Genomic DNA, 21,435 nt, shown 5'->3' on the forward strand with positions numbered 1-21,435 from the left:
TTTGAACTTCAGGATGCAGCTGCATCACAGATCATGCCTTGGGTTTTTCTGTCCATTTCTTGGCAGTCTGCAGTCTGTTTTATCTGCCCTACTAGCGACAGAATGTGACTCCTTTGTAAACAGCAGAAAGAGCTGTATGATTTTTTGTTACTGCTTAATGCCTAAGTTGTAAGTATTATCTAGTCTTAAACTGTATTTTGGTTTTAGGAAGTTTTGGAGTATCTGCACTAAATTGTAGTCCTTGTCAATCGGAACTCTTGAGGATGTTATTGGAACTGGCCCTAGAATATCTTCCAATATCAACAAAAATATTTTTTCTCTCAAGATGAAATATCTTTTTCTAACATATGTAAGGTGCTCTCTATTCTTCAGTCTCTAAAAGGTGAGCTACTTTGTCATTGATGAGTCAACAAAGAAGAAGGATGCTTTATACTTAATTAAATGGAATATATAATAGAAACAGGAGACGACTAACTCTTAAAACAGCCCACAGAGAGCTCCAAATAATAAACGTTGCACTTGAAGTGAGATGATGATAGCTGAAAATGCATTAAGTAGACAGAGAAACAAAGACAAATGAAGGTCAGAACTCAGTCAAGCAGGCTGAAGTGGAGTAAACACTTTGTCAGGAGGGTAGCCTATGTTAGTGCTAATGTGTTTTGCACTAGTATGGTGCCTATAAAATACTGACTCATGGCATCAGAGTTAATGACAAAAATCTACAACAGTTTTACCTTATGTACACATGCAGGAACAGTAAGACCATAAGAAAGAGTCTTGCCTGTTAATGTTGGATTGTGGTTTGTTTTTTTTTTTAAATATTGCATCATGTGAAAGAACTGGTAACAAATGGTGACAGTTGTTACATAAATGTGTTACAGTTCTGAAGCTGAGTTTTGATTGATAATTGGTAGAAGAAAAAAGATGAGACAGTACCAGAAACACACCATCTAGCTGTTATTTTTAGAATGTTGTTCAGAAAACCAGATGAATCAGTCTAAACTTCATCTGCAGGGTTATTTCTTTCTAAACTCTAAAAGGAGGGTTTGAGAACTCCTCTGTGTAAAGAACTACAGCTGATGCCAGCTGAGCCGTATATAATGGACCGGCTGACTCAGGGTTTCCATTGCATGTCACCAGACTTGAGTCTTGGTAGGGAAGTACAGACTTACTCTATTAAAACACTCATGGCTGGTGGCCTCAGATATTTCTGATCATAAGATTTGGGAGTCTCCAAAGGCACGTTTCTGACAACATTTACAAAATATTACTACTTAGCACTGGTGTAGGTGTTACAGAAATTCTTGTTAAACAGCTTGAAATTACCTGCCTTTTATGTCCCTAATTGGAGGAATTTTTGAATTGCCTGCTTTTTGCACAGCTGAAGTAGATTGTTCAGCTATGATAAAGATACATACTGTAATCCTCTAAATCCGTGGGTTTATGTCTGCATAAAAGCAAAAGAAGTATTCCATCTTCCTTTCTTATCCATTTGAAATGCATTTGCCTTTTATTTTCTGCCTGTTTCCTCTCTGACTCCCCAGGTTTTTAATTTTGATGTTTGGATATCCACCAAGGTACCCATGAAGTTCCTAGATGTATAGCTCAGTGGTCAGGTGCTTCAGTTTGTGGATTTTGCTAAAGTTTGAAGTCTTTGATTTTTATTTATTTTAGGGATCAACTTTTAATACTTGATACCTCCCCAGAAATGGGGTGTATTTATATGGTTTGGGTGAGAAAGCATATCACAGAATAATTCCGCAGGCTTTGGCAGAAGGGTGGTTGAGATCTCCATGTGATAAAAGAATGAACCTGAATAGTGATGATACCTGTAATTTCTTACCTAAGGAGAGACATGAGAAATTATTTCCTTTCCCGCATGCAATTATATCACTGTTGCTGTGCCTCTCAGGTACTCAGCACACTGGTGATCTCTTCTGTACTTAACAGTACTTCAGTCCTAAGTATTGAATAAAATTATATAATTGAATTACAATATTGAATAAAAATTGCATAAACTGTTTGCTTACCACCAATCTTAAAATCTCCATCAGCATCCTAGTTGTGTTGCTGCTTTTAGTGCTTCCATTGTTTTCTTTTGCACTTGATGAGATTATTGTCCAGCTACCTGTCGCTGTTTGATGGTGAGAGATGTGGTGGGCTAGCTCTGTGATGTTTCCATCCAGCAGTTCCTTTCACTTTCTTGAATATTTTCATGCTTTATCTCATCAGAACGTTTTGACTTCAGCTACTCTTTGTCCAGATAAGTGTTTTTTCAGAGGTGATGCTTTTCCGAGGTGATGCGTGAAGCTGTTGTTGGCTCTCAAGATGATTATCTTCTTGGTTTCTGGTTAAGAAGTCCATAGCAGTGGCTGGGGAATAAAATGGAGGGAGAAAATAAACAGTATATATAACTTTGAGGAGAGGATATAGTATATACTGCTCTGAAACGCTGCTAAAAACATTTAGAAGGTTTTGTAATCGTACATTTCCATAGATGTCCCAGGGAAGTTGCATGGTTATGAATGGGAAAGCAGGGTGGTTCATAGGACTGCAAATGAGAGAACTGGCTTAGAGACAGGCTTTAATACCTGCCTGGGGGTTAGCCGGTGAGAAGCTCTAGCTTATTCCCATTCATTTTCAGAAGAATTTTTGGAATGCCAGCAGGGCTTCATTCTCCTGTGCTTGCATAAGAACCATTTCTACGGGTTTTTCATTCTTGTGTCTAGATAAAACCCAAAGTCCTGGTTATGGACAGCCATTAACAGTTGCTCAAAATAACTTCTTGTGGGAGGGTTTTAGGTAAGTAGTTACGCTTAGCCTACAGCACATTTGTCTAGCAATTTCAGTTAGAAAATATTTTTTATTTACTGTTTTTAGCACTATTGCAGTGCTTTAGAACCACATTACACTGTAGGTACAGCACATTTCATCAGCTGGGGAGTTGTGACATTGCCATGCATTTCTTATGGGTTTTGTTTCAGCCTCTTGGAGCCAGTGACTATTTGGAAATATCAAAGCACTTTGACACAGTCTTTGTTCGTGACATACCGCTTCTTACAATGGCAAAAAGGACACAAGCTCGTCGCTTCATTACTCTTATTGATACCTTTTATGAGCATAAGGTGAGAACCAAGCCTTTCCTATGTGTGCAGAGTAATATTGGGAGCTCTAAAATCTGACATCCAATTGGTTTGAAGTAAGGCTTTCTATAGTAATGATTTGGAAAACATAAGCAGAATGCACTAGCTCTGAAAAGAACCATCATTCCAGCTTCACAAAAGAGGTCTCATCACTATAAAGGCAAATAAGCAGGTTTTGGTTTGTTGGTTTTTATATTTCTGTGAGTATTGAACATGACCATACATACAAGCCTGAGCTCATTTGCCTTTCCCGAATAGGGATGTTATTTCCTTCCTAACCCAGGAAATCCACAGAAACCATGTCATCATTTTAATAATGAAAGATTGTGCTGCCAGCTGTGCTGAGTAAATTTAAATTTTTTAGATTTTAATCTGCATGGGCAGTTAGTCAGGAATCAGCCTTCCTGAACAGGGTACTGAGGAGTTAATAGCATAGTTACATTATTAAGTTTAAAGGAAACAATCACTGTAGGCTTTACGTGAGGTTGCAGAACTGCTAATGGAATAGTAATGATAAATACAGCACTTCATGTGAATCTACAGAGGTTTCAATCATGGAAGCAAAATCAGCACCATTAAAACAAAGAGAAGTTCATGTTTAAGATGATTTTTTAAAAGTAATACAAGGTATGAAACCCTGTCCTGTGTGTGATTATATGTGCACACACTTAAATATTTATGCAATCAGGAAAGATCGAGATTATTTTTTTTCCAAAGAATGTCCTGGCAAGATCATCGGAAAGGCCCCACTTCAGCAAGGTGTTGAACAAAGTGCATGAGTAGTCTTATTCAGGTCAGCCAGATTCTTTGTACTTTATGATTTGGAAGTGGACAATTTCTAAGAGGATATGCTAATACTTATAAACTAATAATAGTGTGTTAGAAATAAGGGGGGTGAGGTTGTCTGCTCTACCTACATGCTGTCATTAAGAATTGCAAGCAAACAGCTGCTTCCTATTCCTTCCTCCACAGGAAAACCACAAGTGTTAAGCTCCTGTCACAAGTAGTTGTTAGGAAAAAACACCTGAGAGAGCCTATTTGTGGAGACTTGTCCAGGGTGCAAATATATTGTCTGCCTACTCTCAGCAAGTATCTCCTCCTGTAAAAATACTTCAACCTGTCTTCATTGTAGCCCCCTGTGATACCCTACCTCACTGCAGATTGTACCTCCTTCCAGCACACGTGAAAACAGCATCATTATTGCTATTAGCAGATAACGTGCATTGTTATTACCAGTAATATGCACTTGAGTAGCATGGGTGAAAGCAAGAGTGGCTCCACTCAGCCTTCTGGAAAACTTGGAATTTAAACAATCTTTAGGTGGAAATATGTGTGCAGTGCACTTAGATACTGAGAGGAATTTTAACTGTGGGGGGGGGAAAGAAAGCATTGGTTACAAACACTTTATAGCTGTTACTGTAGAAAGTTGATTGTGAGCTCATTGCCTGTATAGCAGGTATTCTGAGTATTCACTACCATACTTATTCTGTTCTCTGTGTAAAAGTTACATGAATTGTTATTGAGAAAAAGATCTTGCAAGGTTAGTATTCCAAATGACCAAGTCAAGTAGATCTGTAACAGCAGTGCTAATGAGAGAAAAGGAAAATACCTTGAAAAGAAACAAGGTCGTGATTTGAAGTTTGCTTTCCATGAAACATGTATTTTTATCTGTTTTCTCCAAAGCCCAAGTGATGAGATTGTTGCCTCTTTTCCTTCTCTCAGGTGCGTATTATTTGTTCTGCAGTGGCTCCTCTCCAAAGCTTGTTCCTGGTAGAACATGACAGTGGTGAGGTAGAGAACAACAGAGTCTTGATGGATGATTTGGACTTGAGCCATGTACGTGATAGTAATATGTTTTTAACAGAATTGGATTTGGTCTCATGATTAGAGCAGCATTTTAGGACGAGGAATCAAGTAAATATTTGACTAGTGATTTGCTGCTTTTTCTGCAGTGTGTCTTTTGCTCTCATAATAGCATGTTATTGATTCATAGTCTGTTTTACATCTTTCTAGACTACATAGGACTGCTTCACAAATCCTCACAAACAATACTATTTTGCATGTTACCAATTCTGGTTTTCCTTTTCCCTATAGCCTAGTTATTGTTAATGAATTTTTAAATGATTTCTCTAAATCCATATGCAAGTAGTCAACAGGAAAGTGAAAATAGATGGTTAACACATCATCATGCAGTTTTAAACCCAAGTTACTGTTTTGCTACATTCCTTCAGAAGATTACCTAGGTGAAATAGGTGTTTTCCTTTAATATTTGGACTTAAATTTCAGTTTTTTGGTGCTATGCTACTGTCTTGTATCATCAAGGCCTGTGAAACACTCAGCTTTAGGAGTTGGGTAGGATGGACTTCGGTACAGCTATGTCTCTCACAGTTAGTTCTGTGGTGTTGTTTTTCTGTATTAATGTAGGATTCCGCCAAAGGACTCTCCATGTTCACAGGAGAAGAGGAAATCTTTGCCTTTCAGCGTACTCTCTCTCGGCTTACAGAAATGCAGACTGAACAATACTGGAAAGACGGAGACAGAAGCAAAAATATGTTGTAATTAAAAGTTGAATAAAATCAGCCGAAGTAAAACTACAGAATTGGAAAGGTTTTTAGCACAACTGAAATAATAATTGCACTTTATCACCTGGACCATATTTTCTTTCATCAGTTGTTTTTTGTGCTTAAGAAATGAGGACTCAATTATTTTTCAGTACCATCAGTGTGTGGACATGTGAAATTTTGCCTTAATTTTCTTTTCTGTAAAATACAACGTTGATGTTCAGTAAATTTAATGAGATTAGAATTTTTCTGGAGAATTGGTCTAGAGACAAAGTTGATGGGCTATGCGGGGTTCACAGTAGATTTAGAATGTCACGTGAAGAGGACACTTAATGGTTGATGCGCTGCTTCTGTCATGTACAATGCAGTTGGCACAAGAGAAAAATCAAATGCTGTCTTTATGAAACTCCTCATGTTGTATAGGTCCCTGATAGAATTCTGGAACTGCTCTGTTGTGTACTGTGTTGTGGGTTTATTTGCCCCTTATTTTCTGTGTGGAGCCATCTGCTGACTTTTCAGGCTCTAAGTTTCCTGTGATCAGTCTGTTGCTCAGTTTAGTTCATTGTAAACTAATGGTTTGAGCCATGCAAGAACCCTGAGGAGGAGACTGAAGGCGCTTGAAACTGCACACAGTTAAAACCAAGGTAATCACTGCTGGGAAAAGAAACTATGACAGGACAGTGTATACTGTAACATGTAAGTGCAAGTTAATACTCTAAATTTTGCAGTTCTTGCATGCCTGGATATGCTGCCTTTACACCAGTGTTATATGTCTACCCTGAATTTTCTCAGGCTTCATCTATACCAAACCTTATATTGCTTCTAGCACACCTGCTCTGATGTGGGGAGCGTGATCCTACCCCTCTACACTGCTCTCATGAGACCTCACCTGGAGTATTGTGTGCAGTTCTGGTGTCCTCAACATAAAAAGGACATGGAACTGTTGGAACAAGTCCAGAGAAGGGCCACGAGGATGATCAGGGGACTGGAGCACCTCCCGTATGAAGACAGGCTGAGGAAGTTGGGGCTGTTCAGCCTGGAGAAGAGAAGGCTGCATGGAGACCTCATAGCAGCCTTCCAGTATCTGAAGGGGGCCTATAGGGATGCTGGGGAGGGACTCTTCATTAGAGAATGTAGTGATAGGACAAGGGGTAATGGGTTTGGACTAAAACAGGGGAATTTCAGGTTAGATATAAGTTGTTGACTCTGAGCATGGTGAGGCACTGGAACAGGTTGCTTAAGGAAGTAGTAAATGCTTCATCCATGGCAGTGTTCAGGGCAGGTTGGATGGAGTCTTGGGTGACATGGTTTAGTGGAAGGTGTCACTGCCCATGGCAGGGGCTTTGGAATTAGGTGATCTTAAGGTCTTTTCCAACCCCAACTATTTTATGACTCTATGATTCTGGGGTTTAACAGAAACAAAATACAGTATTATGCTTATTGACTTACAGTGCATTTTTATAAAAGGTTAATTTAATAACATATTTAGAACCCTGAAGAGGGAAAAATACTATGCAGATGGACTGAAAAGGTTGCCCTAATTGCTTAGGGAGGAGATAGATACATAACTCACTGTCTCCAGATTTAAGGGGTTTTCTTAGACTTTGCAACATGACCTTTTTCTTGTACTGTATCTGTTCCCCAAAATATTCTTCTCTGCCTTTGTTTAGCCTGATTAAATTTTTTCAGTTGTAGCCCTCCATCACAGTTACAGAAAGCTTTTGAAAGGGATTTTGGGACAGCAGGGAAGACTGGACAGATCGTGTGCACTTGCATGCGTTTTGGAGCCATGTGCTCAAGTCTGGTTTTCTGTTCTGACCACTTGTTTGTCCTGCAAGACTTACAGTGGCTATACCTGTTCTTCAAAGAATTTCTGAAGCCTATATTTATAGTTTACAAGTTATGCAGCTGTGTTGTTATTCCCACAAGGGTGACTACCATGGAGAATTTTAATGTGTATTAACGAAAACCCCAATCAGAATACATTGCTTATACTGCATGAGCAATGGCTATATGAATAATTGATGTATATTTTCAGAGATTTGTATTAGGTTTCTCAACAGAGGGACTATTGAGATTCATGCATGTGTGTCTGTGTATATACACACACCTATACTTATTATATATATATAAATACAGATAAAACTAATTTATATAACTTAAGTGTGTCTGGTTCTGTATTTATACGTGGCAATCTATACTCATGAGCCTGGGCCTGTGCTGACAGGCCTAGTGATGCCTAGTGTCCATCACTAGGGCATGATGGACAGCACTGGGCATGTCCTGGCCCAGGGTGCTGCATCACCTGCAGTCCTGAGGGTGATCCCAGCAGTCCTGTCCCCTGCTGCCTGGCCTGCTCCTAGCTGCTGCGAGACAGCAGTGGTCTGTGGCTTTTTATTACCACATTAAAATGTTGTATTTGCCAAAATGTAAAGAGTGAGATGCCTGTGAATAAACTATGCATACTCCTTGATGGCCTTAAAATTGCTGGATTTATGCTGGATGCCTCTATCCCAAGATCAAGTATTGGCTTTTTAGGTTTTCTTAACTTGTAAGTTCATGTCATCTAGGATCTGCAACAAATTTTCATTTCCCTTTTAGTAATTCAACAACCATTATTGCCAAGTTAATTTTAAAAGTAATTTTGAGTCATCCTATTGATGTGGTATTATATTTTGCTGTCACAGGAAGCAAAATCCTTGTCATTATGGACCATGCAAAATGTTTCATGTTGGTTTGTAAAGGCCACATGCTGGCTAAGAATCTCTCAGCTAACTTGTTTCAATATTTGATTGACAAAGGAATGTTCTCAGTGCCTGAAAATCTAAATTACAGCTTCTGTGAGGATAGTTACTTTATCCATACAAACATTTTATCTTTAAAGCTGTATTTTCATTTTGCGTTCTTGTGCAGTAGCTCTTACTTATATTTTAAATAAATAACGCAATTCTGTCTTTTAAAGTCACTGCTTTTCAGTATTTACCTTTGCACAGATGGAGGGAACAATTGCAGTAGTTTGGGTGTATCAAGACAGCCCTCCAAAGGCCTCTGGAGGGATCAGAGGTGCCTTCTTGCTGTTGTTGCTTTTGATCTAAAAAAGAAAACCATTAATGGCCTTTTTTGATTAAAGGTGACCACAATGACACTATAGCTGGATAATGTCACCTATTTTGAAGCAGTTTAAACATCGGAAAAAAAGACCTGACCAAGTTTCAAACAGTGCTTTTCATAGTCACCAGACATCTAACAAAGAGAAAGAACAGTCTCTCCATCAAGGCCTGTCTAAGAGGATCAAGATCCAGGAGGTTTCCTTCTGCAGTTACCTGGATCTGTGACTCAGTTTCCCTGTTGACAGAATAGGAATGATGTTACTTTCTGATTTGCTGACACTGGAGTACTGCCAGACTTCACTCATTAATATTCTAAGATGCTTGCTGAGGCTCTGGGGTGAAAATACTTCAGTAAAGTATGTAAATAGTGCAAAAAATAATTTAGCTACTCAAAGTGGATTAGTTTCCTTGTTTGGGTTACAGAATTATTGCCATCAACTACATACACATCACGTGCCTCTTTGCTGTGAGGATATTTTTTTAATAAAGAATCTATTTTAAAGAAAGAAAAAAAAATAACCTGAGCTTTGTGATTCAAACCTTCATCAAGTCAGGTAGATTTTCTTCTACTTTTAACAACACATTTCCTATATGATTCATTACAACCTTAGCTCCTGTACCTGTGAACTACAGTGGCTTTGTAAATTCTGTTGGGATTCTCCTTGTATACTGAGAATTATTTTTTTTAAATATATCATTTTGAGTCTAATATATAACAAACTGAACACTAGTAAATCCTTCTGTTGAGAATAATTTATGTTGTAATAAAAATAAATAAATCCAGATTTTGTAAACATTTCACTTATCATTCATGCTATTTTTAGGTAAGTAAGTGTTCTGAATAGAAAGGCCTTCTGTTAATGACTTGGTGAGATTTAGGTTTTTTATCTCTGTATCCAGGGGACAAAGTTGGATCTGCAGCGCTGCAGGTTTCTGGGCACTTGCTTGCCTGGATGAGCCATAGCACCGCAGGCCATTGCCCAACATGAGGCTCAGCCTTTGGCAGGTGTGCCCAGGGCTTGTGAGCTCCTCCTCCAGAGGCAGTTTAGACTTGTCGTCTTCAGTTACTACTGCTGCCAGCCTTCATTTTGGGGTTTAGAACCCTATTTTCTACCTGACTCTTTTCTTCAGCAACTTGAGGGTGAGGCACTGCAGCTTGAGCGCAAGCCACAATTAAAGTGCTCTTTTTTTTTTCCCTGTTAATTTGTGATTCTTACTGTTCAAGATGTGCTTTTGCTGACAGCTAATTAGTGCTGCAGTTAGTTTTTACAGGCTCTGCACAGCTTGTAAAAGTGCCCCTGGGAAGCTGTTAGTTAACACTTGGGCAGGCAGGGAAGTCCCTGCCCTGATGGGCTGGGAGGGCCACTGCAGCCCCCAGTGCAGGTGCCCTCATGCAGCACCTCTTAAGTGTTGTGAATGGGAGAGCAAGGCTGCAGTGTGACACTTCTCCACGGATGCCAGTGGCAGAGGATCAAGAGTGTTTTACAGTTTGGGCTTGAGAAACCAGTGGTGTAAAGTTTTCTAGGAGGGGTTAAATTTGGGGGCTATTTTTATGCCTCCTACTGGAAACATTCAGTCTCCCCATTTCTTGAAGAGAGGGACTGTCATACTGAGTATCAAGCTGTAACCAACTTGCTCCAGTATCTTGCCTGCAGCAGTGCAATATCCAGTGTTTGAGAATAGCATCCAGGAAATTTCTTAATACCCCCTCATTATAGCTTTGCAGAGGTTTGTGGAGCAGGATGCCATATCCTCACCAGTGGTTGCATGCCTTGTTACTCACATAAACACTGCATCCTTCTCCAGGCTAATTTAAATCTTTTATTTTTCCCCTCAAGAATCCTGCTGCAGTGAGACATCGGGGTCTAGTTATTTTGCTCAAGGAACAGTCCCTTTACATGCTTTGCTGCCTCTTCCAAAATACTTCAAGAACAGATGCAGCTAATCTGCCTTTGCAGTTTTGTTTGCCCAGTGGATGTTTCTCTCATATCCCCCTCATCCATTTCCTGCCAGAGATGAGCAAACCCAATGTGTCCATCTCTTCACAGAGAAGAGCGCTACTTGTCTTGGGATCCTTAATCTTTTCTGATGTAGGTTTGTGTGTGTCTCTGCTTCCCAAGACTCCTGCACTTGGAGTTTCCTGCTGCTTGGCTTTGGGCCTTGAGAGCTCTGGTACATATGAAATACAGGTCTGGGGGTGCATCTGTGCCCCTGCAGAAAAGGGGACGTTTTCTGAACCCTGGGTTGCAGCAGTGCTTGCATCTGCCATTCTCTCCCCCGAGAAGGACTTGCAGCAGCAGTGCCTTGCGCGAGAGCAGAGGGAGGATGGAGCAGATGGAGGATGCAGGCCACTTGCTCCCTCTCCAGCCTTCTGCATTCTCCACATATTTGTAAAACAACTTTTGTTTTAAATTGAATTGAATTCTAAGAGCGCCACTAAAATACAGAAATGCTTCTCACTGACCTATTACTCTGCATTCATGTTGGTAAAATTCTGGATGAGTTTCTATAGTCCTCCCGCCAGTTCTTTGTCAGGGTGAAGGGTTTAGTTGGCTCTGTTAATCCACTCTGTAGCTGAAATTGTTCATTTAAATCGTTATAAAAATCCACTCTTTTCCAATGCGAATCCTATATTCCCAGATTCAATTACTGCTGCCAGTGCAAAGACTTCAAATTCTTTGAGTGCAATCACACTGTGTCAGTCCAAAGCCAAATTGCAAACACTTATCCACAATTCCCCTTACTCAGCTTTAAGCTAATTTTTCCAGTTGGCAACAATAGCCATAAAAGTATAGGGAAAGATTATTAGAAGAGTTTAAGAAATGGTTGATCAGCTCCTCCACAAGCTGTGGTACAATTCCACAGCATCCTCTTCTTGCAAGGAGCAAAACTTTTCATTCTGTTACTTAATATATTTTTAGCACTAGGCTCTTCAGTGTCACAGTAATTAAGAGCGATCACAGCCAGTGAAAGACGAAGCATGGAACAAAAGATCAAGTGATTGTTTAAGCTGAAGTTAACTGAACCAAGAAAAGTAAGCTCACTGACATGAAGAAAAAGGCTTTCTTTGTATCCTCCGGTATTTTACAATTAGCAAAGCCAAACACACTTGTGTAACTTTTTCTACCTACAGTGATGGATAACGTTCAGGTCACAACATGATGTGTTGGGTGGTGAGGTTTTTTTTCCTGAGGCTTAAGAGCATCACTCATGTCAGGTCTTTCCTGTAGCTGAGGTACAATGTGCCCAACATCTCTTCCTGCTAGTCAAAGTTCAAACATTTTGCAAACAGCTAACAAAGTTAGTTGGGGTGGAGAGTGAAATTTGTTGAAAACATAGGCAGAGGACCAGTCTCCTTCAGCGGCAGTTGCTATCTACTGAAAAGTAACATTTCAGAGGCCAATGGAGAGAGGAGCAATTACTGTCCAGCGAAATTAAAATCTGAATAGGCTGCCATTTTCAGTGCTTCACTAGGATGGCTGTGATTGCTATAGAAACTTCTGAGAGTGAGACAGAGAGGTTTTCCAGCACTGGAAATTACAAATGGAGAAGGTTAGACTGGGTGCAAAGCCCATTCAGTCAGGCAGCTGCCAGTTGAGCCTCTTTGCCAAGTAGATTGTAGGAAACGCTGATTAAAATGTCCACTGAATGCACCAGGCAAATTAAATTTCAGTCACAGCCGGCTGGGCAGTTTCGGTGGGAAGATGGCTCCGGTGCACCTGGGCTCCCTCTCCCTCTGCAGAGAGCCTCTCCTGCAGGCACTTGCCCCCTCTCACAGGTATAGCAGGGATGCTGCAGCAGTCATGCTGTGGCAGTCTAAGGACACGGGTAAGATGAGGTTTGTGAGGAAAGCTGGTAGCAGCCGGTCTAATAAAGGATGTCGGTGGGGAAAAAGCAAAGCCAGAGATGGTTCCAGGTGGGGGAGCAGTGTTCCTCCCCGAGCCCAGCTTTGCTGTCTCTCCAAGGGCACAAGCGCAGCAGATGAGGGCTGCTGCCATGTCCACCTCCATCTGACTGGGCTGGCACCCCCATTTTGTTGTGTGTGTTGTCCCCACCATGCTGATATATATGAACAAGACTGCACTCTTTGAACACCTCATCTGCCAGCCCCTTCCCCTACAAACAGCCTGTGGTGGACAGCTGAAACTGTCCCTTTGGGTCAGAGCAGCAGGCAGTACAGCCAAAATCCTGCCGCAAACCAAGAGATGGCTAAGCCTCTCACAAACAGTGGGAGCCTCCCACAAACAACTCAGACAAGCCCCCGAAATCCCCCTTGCAGCCCATCAGTCCCCAGTTTTGGCTGCACACCCAGGTGCATCTGCAACTCCACTAATGTCTCTCCTTAAGAGGATGCTCTTACCTCCTTTCCATAGCTCCACTTCTGGTCCTTTCATCTATGCTGGGGGAGGGCTTAATATCCTTTTGTGTTCATCACTGGCCTTGAAAAAATGCTTGTCACCCTCCTGGCAGCAGGCTGGCAGCAGTTATTCCAGCCAGTCCCCTGAAGGACCATCAGTATCTTTTGGTTTTATCACTATCGTTTCTTTTATTCCTCTCTCCCGTTACTCCTTGGCCTCCTTTAATTTAACTTTAGGCTGTCAGCCAGAAGAGTCTCAGGTAAGCTCAGACGCATGTAATGCTGTGACATAGTAACATAGCTATGTCCCTTCTCCTCCTCAGGCTGCATGTAGCCAGTGTACCAGCTCAGGCAGCATGGCCTTCAGCGTTGCACCGCTTTACAACTGCTCTGCTTGGGCCAGTTGCTTTTCCAATTGTGCTTGGCTTTGAGACAGAACAATAAAACCACTTTGTGAATGAGTAGAAATCCTACCTGCCTATATCATGGTTTCCAAATATACCTCTTCTTCATAGGCTGTGCTTGAAAAAAAGTTTGCATTTAAGTACAAAAAATTATATGACCTGTATGAATAAGAACAATGAGATTTGTCACCCTGCGTGAGGGTGAACAATGTAACAAGTCACCACTTACTGAATCCATGAAATGTTTTCCTGTTTGGAATTTTCAGATTAAAAAAACAATGCATTTTGACAGTAACTGTTATTGATATTTTGATCTGATTGTGATTCTGTTCATTTACGGTTTCTCAATACACAGTTCTTTAGAAATCAAACTGACTTCATCTTGTGCTCCCAGAGCACCTGAAGACAGTGCTCAAGGATTAAAACATCTGCTCAAGGCAATGTCAATAATTGTCTACTTAAGCTTTTTATATACATTGGTTATTTGGCTTCCTAATGGCTTACACCAAGCTGTTACAGTGGTGTGTATGTATGTGCCTGTACACATATAGATATATGTATTCAAGGAACTATGAATGGGTTTTGCAGTGCTTTTGACTTGTAACTAACTGCTCCCACAGCCATGAGTTAAGGGCTGGTTAATGGATGCCAATCTGTCAATTCTTGAGCAATTTAGGAAATTAGTTATTGACATAATGGAGAAATTATGAGTGTATCACAGCAACTCATACTTGAGGACACCTCCGTCTGCTAAGGTTGACCCTAATAATTAACAGCTTTACCCAGTGCTCCAGAGGTGCTTTATAAGGCACAAGGCTGAAGGTTAAACAGCTTCTGTGCATCAGATGTGCTTATTACATCAGTATGTCTATAATGGTTTTCCTGAAGCCACAGCAGCTTGTTAATTGATCGTTCTCATTTTACAGTCTTTCCCGGGGTCCCCTGTACCATTACAAAGCTGTGCCCTTGTCCTTCAGATTGCCTTTTCCTGTTCAGCTTGAGAACTAGTGTCCCCGCAACCAAACAGGGACCTGCCTGCCAACCGTTTGCTTGCCCTTGGTCAGCTGCACAGTGCTGCTTCCTCTTCCCCCAGCCCCACTCCCACCTCAGCTCCTCTTTCTGTGAAAGTCAAAGGCACAATTGCCACCTACCTCCTGTTTAAGCATCTGCCACCGCAGTTCAGCATCCAGGCAGCTCAGTGGTTCCCTTCTGTTGGGTCCAGGGTTTATTTAAGTTTTCCAGAATGAGAAGGTGATGACAAATCAAAGGCCAAGTGTCATGAATGACTTGATGTGGAAGAGGAACAAAGTTTACAAGGTGAGCACGACCAACTGGTAAACCACCTGCTTCTCCCATCAACTGCTACAGATGGAAAGAAAACAGAAAAACTTTCTGGGCTGAGAACACCTTTGACAGCTCACTGGGAGCTGAAGTTATTGAGGTGTTAATGCCGTATGTCCCAGGTGAGAAATCAGCTGCAAAATCCTCAGCTCTTGGGTCAAAATCCTTCAGTGTATCTGAGTACCTGGCTAGAGTGGAACGTAGGTCCCTATAAAGGAGAAGCTGGGCTTTAGCACCTCCTATCCTTTAAACAGGAAGATAACCGAAGAGACTAAAATCAGGGGAAAGTGGGTTTCAGCAGAGCTTCCCACTTCTTAAGACACAAGCTCCCATCTTCCCATTTCTTAAAAGACACAAGCTCCCATCTTCCCATTGCCTTCACTCCACAGCTCTTCCAGGGTCATCCAAGGGGGATGCATGGAGCCCTGTTATGCTACAGCTCTTGGGGAGATTTTACAGCTTCACTGGGGCTGAGATGCTCCTGATGAAAGGAGAGGATAGACATGCTGTCAGGATTTGTGACCCCCTCTCCCCTAACTTCAAAGCATTTGCCATCAGTGGCAACAGACAAGTTCATTGCTGTATTCCAAGTGGCTTGAGGCAGCGCTATTCCATAATCTAGGCAAATTGCAGAACCTAGACTAAGGCAGGATAAGCAGTAAATTAGCCTAAGAGGCTGACTCTGAGAAAAGAAAGCTAGTCCCTAATCCTGTTTTGTCAGAATACCTTTGTACTTGGGCACACAATATGCCATCATCTAGCTCCACCGTGTGTCGGGATCTCTCCTCTTGCCACAGGGGAATTTCTTTTTCCCTCACCAGTGTGGAAGCCCTAGCAATGCTCTCTCTTAATCGGGGTTTCAACAGCCACAAGCAGGACATTTGCACATAGATAGCACTTGTTACTTGTGCTGTTCGACAGCACTTCCAATTGAAACACACAGCCTCGTCTTCTCCATAGTGTGAATAGTCTGGCCTCTCTGCTGGTAAGAAATTAGCAAGCAAAAAATCGGGGCTATAAAGTTCCAGACTAGCAATGATCTATCGGGAAACCTGCCCTAAAGATAAGGGAAGGAGACATCTGGACAGCCCAGGACCCCCTAAGGCTTACATCTACCAGGGCTTCGAAAACATACCCACTTGCTCTGCAGTCATCTCCCCCAGAGACGAAATGGACCGTGTGCCCCAGGACGGTGCCTCAGGCGTCCTTCTACCCTTAGTTAAAAGAGAGAGAGGGAAATATATATATATAAAGCATATATATATATATATATATATATGTTTTAAGAGGGTTTCGCGTTGCGCTTGCAGCTGCGAGGGCTGAGCAGCGGCCTGCAAGCGCGGCGAGGCCCACAAGATGGCAGAGCGGCCTCACGGCACACGGCCCAGCCCGAGCTGTTACCGGCTGCTGCTTCTGCAAACGCCATTCTAAAAAGAACTGCTAAAATATGCCCAGACTTTTACCTTGCCGTCAGACTGAGAACGAAGCGAAATAAATACACCGTGATAGCTTGGGCAGACATTTCTTTCAAACAAAAAGCGGAAACTCTGAAGACCATCGTTCCAGGCGAGGAGTAAAAGGTTAAGTGGCTGCACAGGGTGCTGTGGCAGGAGCACTGGGGCATGCTCCATGGCTGGCTGGAGGCAGAAGGCATGTGTGTGGTCACACCAAATGCTTTAGGGACAACCCATATTCCACGTGTCCTGGCTTGAGCGCAGCCAGCAACTCAGGGTCACACAGCCACTCGCTCATGCCCTGACCACCCTGGGTGGGATGGAAAAAGGCAAACCCCACAGGTTGAGATAAGAACAGTTTAGTAATTGAGAAAAAGTTTAATAATGAAAGGAAAAAGAGAGAGGAATAAACCCCAAGACAGACGAGTGATACACAATACCATTGCTCACCATCCAGCCTGACCTAGGCTGCCTTCCCTTCCAAGTAACTCCCCCCAGTTTATATACTGGGCATGATGTGCTGTGGTATGGAATACCCCTTTGGTTAGTCTGGGTCAGGTGTCCTGTCCGTGCTTCCTCCTGGCTTCTTGTGCCCCCCCTCACTGGCAGAGTCCTTGATCAAGGTAAGCGCTACTTAGCGACAACTAAAACATCGGTGTGTTATCAGCATTGTTCTCAGGCTGAACCCAAAGCACAGCACTGCACCAGCTACTAAGGAGAAAATTAACTCTATCCCAGCTAAAACCAAGACACCATGTCAGGCAGGGCTATCATCAAAAAGAGGTGCTAAGGGATTGCAGTGGAAGCTTACGCAGGACTGGGATGACATGACCCTCACTGTGACGCAGAAGATCTATATTTTTAATATACAACCATTTTTGGGAAGAGAGGGCTTCCTTGGAAGTGGACCTGCCTTCCTTATAGTCAGATAAATAAATATGACATACCACATCACTTGGTCCTATCCCAGCCTTCCCCCCCAGAGCCAGATCCTGCCTTGAAATGGCTCAAGCAAAATCCTCCCATCTGCACCATCATCCAGGATCCCTTGACTCAGGGTACAAGGCATATGTGCTTTTGCGTGAAGCATCAGGCAGGCCCCCAGAAGCTCCCCAAGGTCTCCTGCATGGCTACCTTGTGACTTCTCAGGCAGGCACATCCTCACCTGGATTGCTACCTCCAGCCTACCCTTTTTAGCATGTGTTGGCACCACGTTGGCATGGTGTTGGGAGGCCATCTCCACCCTGGGGTGCAGAAGCTCTCAGGGGAGAATCATTACTGTTGCTACATGTGGGAAATTTCTGGCAAGTGGAACTGGTGAGTAATGCCATGCATGCCTGGGATTTTATTTAATTCTAGGATACTCATTGTGTGTATAAGTGGTCTTATGAGAAAGGAAGAAAATCCTACCTTCAGGTGCAGCTGTGAAGACAGCTCTCTGTATTGCTTTCTATATCTCAGTGAAGAAATCTCCTTAGTGTGGTCATCTTCATCTGCTGGAATCCTGACATTGTTCTCAAAAAATCACAACACCTGGAACAGCTTTGGAGTTGATACAGCCTCATTTCATCCCCAACAGTACAAGCCAATGCCCTCCAAGATGGGAAAGACCTGGCTTTTGAACAAGCCTGAAACCTTCACACTCTGAGATCCAGAGCACGTGTAGGATTTGGCTTATGGTGGACTCCTCAAGCACTTGTAGGATTTCACTTATGGTGGACTTCTCAAAGGAAACCCCACGACTATGGCTTTATAAAAAGAGATGGCCCTTGCTTGGGCTTGCTGTGGTTAAAAGCTTCAGGAAACTCCCCAGTCTTGTTCTGCCACCCCTTCATCACCACAGTCTCTCCACTCCTCCTCCCATGTGGTTCATCTTGCATCAATCCTCTCCACTGCCAGTATCCAGAGGAGAACGTGCAAGCTGTATCCTCTCCAGAAACATGGGCAAAGAGGCAAAGAAGATACTAAAAGACATGGGTCAACCTCTTTTTAACACGTCATGGGTTGTTTGTGTTTTTTTTTAATTATTCTGTTGGATTTTTTTCAATGGGAGCAGCTCTTGTCTGCTTGGGCTTTCCCATGTGGGCTTCCCCTTCCAGGCTTATATCCTCTGCTGGCTGGTGCAAGCAGCAACTCATGCAGCCAGGTTTTCTTCTTGTGGGACATCAAACTCTTCCCCATATAGAGTGCAAACAACCCACATGGCATTCACTGAGCCATGCATTTGAATGCTCACTGTTGTTGCATATTTAAGTACCTTGTAGGTTGTATCTCTTCATCCTCAAGCTCTAAAAAATGCTAAAATCAAGTGGAAAATATAGACAAACTTGTTATGCTTACTCCCTCTGTGGCTTGCCTAAAGGCGGAAATGATGTTGAGAGTTTTTCAAGTCAAACTATTGTACAAGCACATTGAAGGGAGGCACATAAGAGACTTTTACTGAAAAACTTCATTCCTGCTGAGAACTTACTGGAACAGAAGTCTGGTGATACGTAGAAAAATTACCCCACTGTTTCAAGAAACAAGAACCATCAGTCCAGCCAGAGTGAAGAAGACATGAGGGAAGAAAATCAGCTCCAATCAAGTGTGCCAGAGCATAACCCTCTCTGCAGATCTCTTCTCACACGGGTCCAAGCCCATGAAACAATTTGCAATCAATGAATGCTGAAGTCTACTGTAGGAGCAAGCAGGCCATTAATGTAACAAGTCAATAAATTCTGATGGAGCTGACATTTCTGGAAAATTAGCTGGATTGCCAGGGTAACCAAACCACAAAAGGATGCAGGACACAATCAACACAAGGAAAGATACAGACGTTTGCTGAAAAGTTTTATAGGCATGACAAAATTAAATGAAACTGGATGTCCTAGAAAACAGTTTTCACTTTCATCATGTCTCTTGGCTGGATTCCACAGCATTGCAGAAATGTTTCTACAAGAATTGATTATTTCTCACATTCTAGGCCCTGGAGAGCTTCCCATGCCACTCAGAATAGTTAGGTCTTTTTGAGTACAGGCTTAGAGGTGAGATCTAAGCCAGCTGGGCAAAGCCACCATCCTTCAATTACACATTACTATGCATATGACTGAATCCTTCTACTGCTTTCCAGAGGCACCTTCCCCCATACTTTCCCCCCAAAAAGAGAAAAAATTCTTACTTTTTTTTTCCCTTACTTAAAAATAAGTTTAGGACTTTCACTTATTATTTGGAGACCTCAGTTCAAACCCCTCTAACTTCCCATGTTCTGGAGAATCCATGCACTAGGTTAACAGCTTGTGGGCTTTGATGACAACTGGATGACAGCTCCATCCCATCATTTGCCTTGTTTCAGCTCTGACTTTGTATAAAACTACCCTCTGGAACAAGGAGAAGCCAGAAAACCTGACTTCTAGTCTGAGAGAATAAAATTTTTGTTTCATCCCAAACATATGGGGAGGACCAGATTGTCCAGTGGAGGGCCACAAGGATGATCAGGGGTCTGGAGCATCTCTCTTATGAGGAGAGATTGCAGGAGCTGGGCCTGCTTAGTCTCTTGAAGAGAAGGCTGAGAGGGGATCTCAATAATGCATGTAAATATCCCAAAGGTGGGTGCCAGGAATATAGTGCCAGACTTTTTTTCAGTGATGCCCAGTGACAGGACAAGGAGCAATGGCCACAGGCTAAACCACAAGTAGTTTCACGTCAAAATGAGGAAGAACTTTTTTATGTTGAGGGTGGCAGAGCACTGGAACAGGCTGTCCAGGGAGATTGTGGAGTCTCCCTCCCTGTAGACATTCAAACCCACCTGGACGCATTCCTGTGTAACCTGCTCTAGGTGGCCCTGTCTTGGTAGGGTGGTTAGACTAGATGATCTCCAGAAGTCCCTTCCAACACTAATGATTCTGTGAAGTGGGACCCCAGAAAAAGACAAAAGGAAATGAGAAATTCTAGATTTCCACTACCAACTGGTTTTCTGGGAGAGAAGTGTTGTTTTTAAAAGGAGATTAGAGCACTTTTCTAGATACAAATTGCAGGTATTTTGCAAAGATACCTTACTGCATTCCTCTCAATAGCTACAGCATTTACAGATTTGTACTTCTGGGTGAAAGGCACTTATCAAAAAGTTCCTGACAAGCTCTTATGTACACAGCACATCACTGACATACCCATCCCGTGTGAAATCTGTGCAAGAAAGGCAGGGTTCTTTTTCTGAAGTTATGACGAACAAATGGTGCCAGACTGAGTAAGAAGCAGCCTGCAAGATCTACTGCATTACAGAATATCAACACAGCACCATGTGCTGAGCCTGGTGGCAAAGGCAATACAAGGAAATGGGTACTAGGGAAACCAGGAGGCATGGAGAACAGGCCAGTCCAAAGCTCATGAAGATGAAACAATAACAAACAAAAAGGAAAACTACTTAGCCAAGCTACTACATGAGCCACTATGCATCATGAATTTTTATTCATGCTCTTCTAAGACAAAAGCCACTGATGCCAATCAGTACAGAGGGCTTGTGGACTGGAGAAAGGTCAGCTTTCTGGTGGGTGTTGAGAATATGTTAGTAAAGCCCTGAGCAGAGAGATACAGTCCTTGCAGATACAGAGGGCGCATTAGTGTGCCAGCAACTGGGCTGTCATTTTGATTCTTCCCTTCCGCTTTCTGCTAAGTGCTGTTTTACTCAGTCTCTCACAGGTTAAGGACAGATGGGAACCATTAGATCTTCACAGCTCCTTTGGGAACTGTTAGTCAGCCTCTTGCGTATCACAGCCCTTCAAACCTCACTGGCATACCTTGCCTGAGACTTGACTACAGTGTCACTCATGCTTTTAACTGCAGTTAGAGCACACCCATCAGAAGCATGCCAGTCTTGGCTCGGACACATCTGGAAAATGTGCCAACTGCCCTGACAGCTTGTTACAGTGATTAATCACCTGCACAGTGATTAATCACCTTCATTCCAAGAAATTTTTGGCCAGGTTTTTTTCATATGAATTCATCTGGTTTCAGCGTGCTGCTACACATTCCCATAATTTACTAGATTAAAGAGCCTTTCAGTACCTGATATTTTTCTCCCAGGGAAGTT

The 21,435-nt window shown here is 42.4% G+C and overlaps 1 protein-coding gene and 1 long non-coding RNA gene across 8 annotated transcripts in view; one reads left to right on the forward strand and one right to left on the reverse strand.

Moving 5' to 3' along the window:
- AFG1L (AFG1 like ATPase) overlaps nucleotides 1-9,610 on the forward strand; it is a 63,075-nt gene extending 53,465 nt beyond the window's left edge. For 4 of the 7 annotated variants that reach the window (XM_062625110.1, XM_062625154.1, XM_062625103.1 and 1 more), the window contains 3 exons: nucleotides 2,985-3,125; nucleotides 4,866-4,979; nucleotides 5,568-9,610. In XM_062625110.1, the coding sequence (XP_062481094.1) occupies nucleotides 2,985-3,125; nucleotides 4,866-4,979; nucleotides 5,568-5,702 (390 nt within the window). In that variant the 3' untranslated portion in view covers nucleotides 5,703-9,610. The remainder of the gene's footprint in view (nucleotides 1-2,984; nucleotides 3,126-4,865; nucleotides 4,980-5,567) is intronic. The other 3 variants (XM_062625121.1, XM_062625140.1, XR_009966043.1) reach the window with 2 other exon arrangements.
- Nucleotides 265-15,251, reverse strand: LOC134166979 (uncharacterized). Its single transcript, XR_009966045.1, has 3 exons — nucleotides 14,727-15,251; nucleotides 9,335-9,434; nucleotides 265-2,372 (listed from the first exon to the last, which is right to left on the reverse strand). It is a non-coding gene; the product is annotated as an uncharacterized LOC134166979 (long non-coding RNA).
- Between the last annotated feature and the right edge of the window lie 6,184 nt (nucleotides 15,252-21,435).

Source organism: Pezoporus occidentalis, unplaced genomic scaffold (assembly GCF_034315485.1).
Source record: "Pezoporus occidentalis ecotype Australia unplaced genomic scaffold, CSIRO_AGI_Poc_V1 ctg109, whole genome shotgun sequence".
Taxonomy (NCBI): Eukaryota; Metazoa; Chordata; class Aves; order Psittaciformes; family Psittacidae; genus Pezoporus; species Pezoporus occidentalis.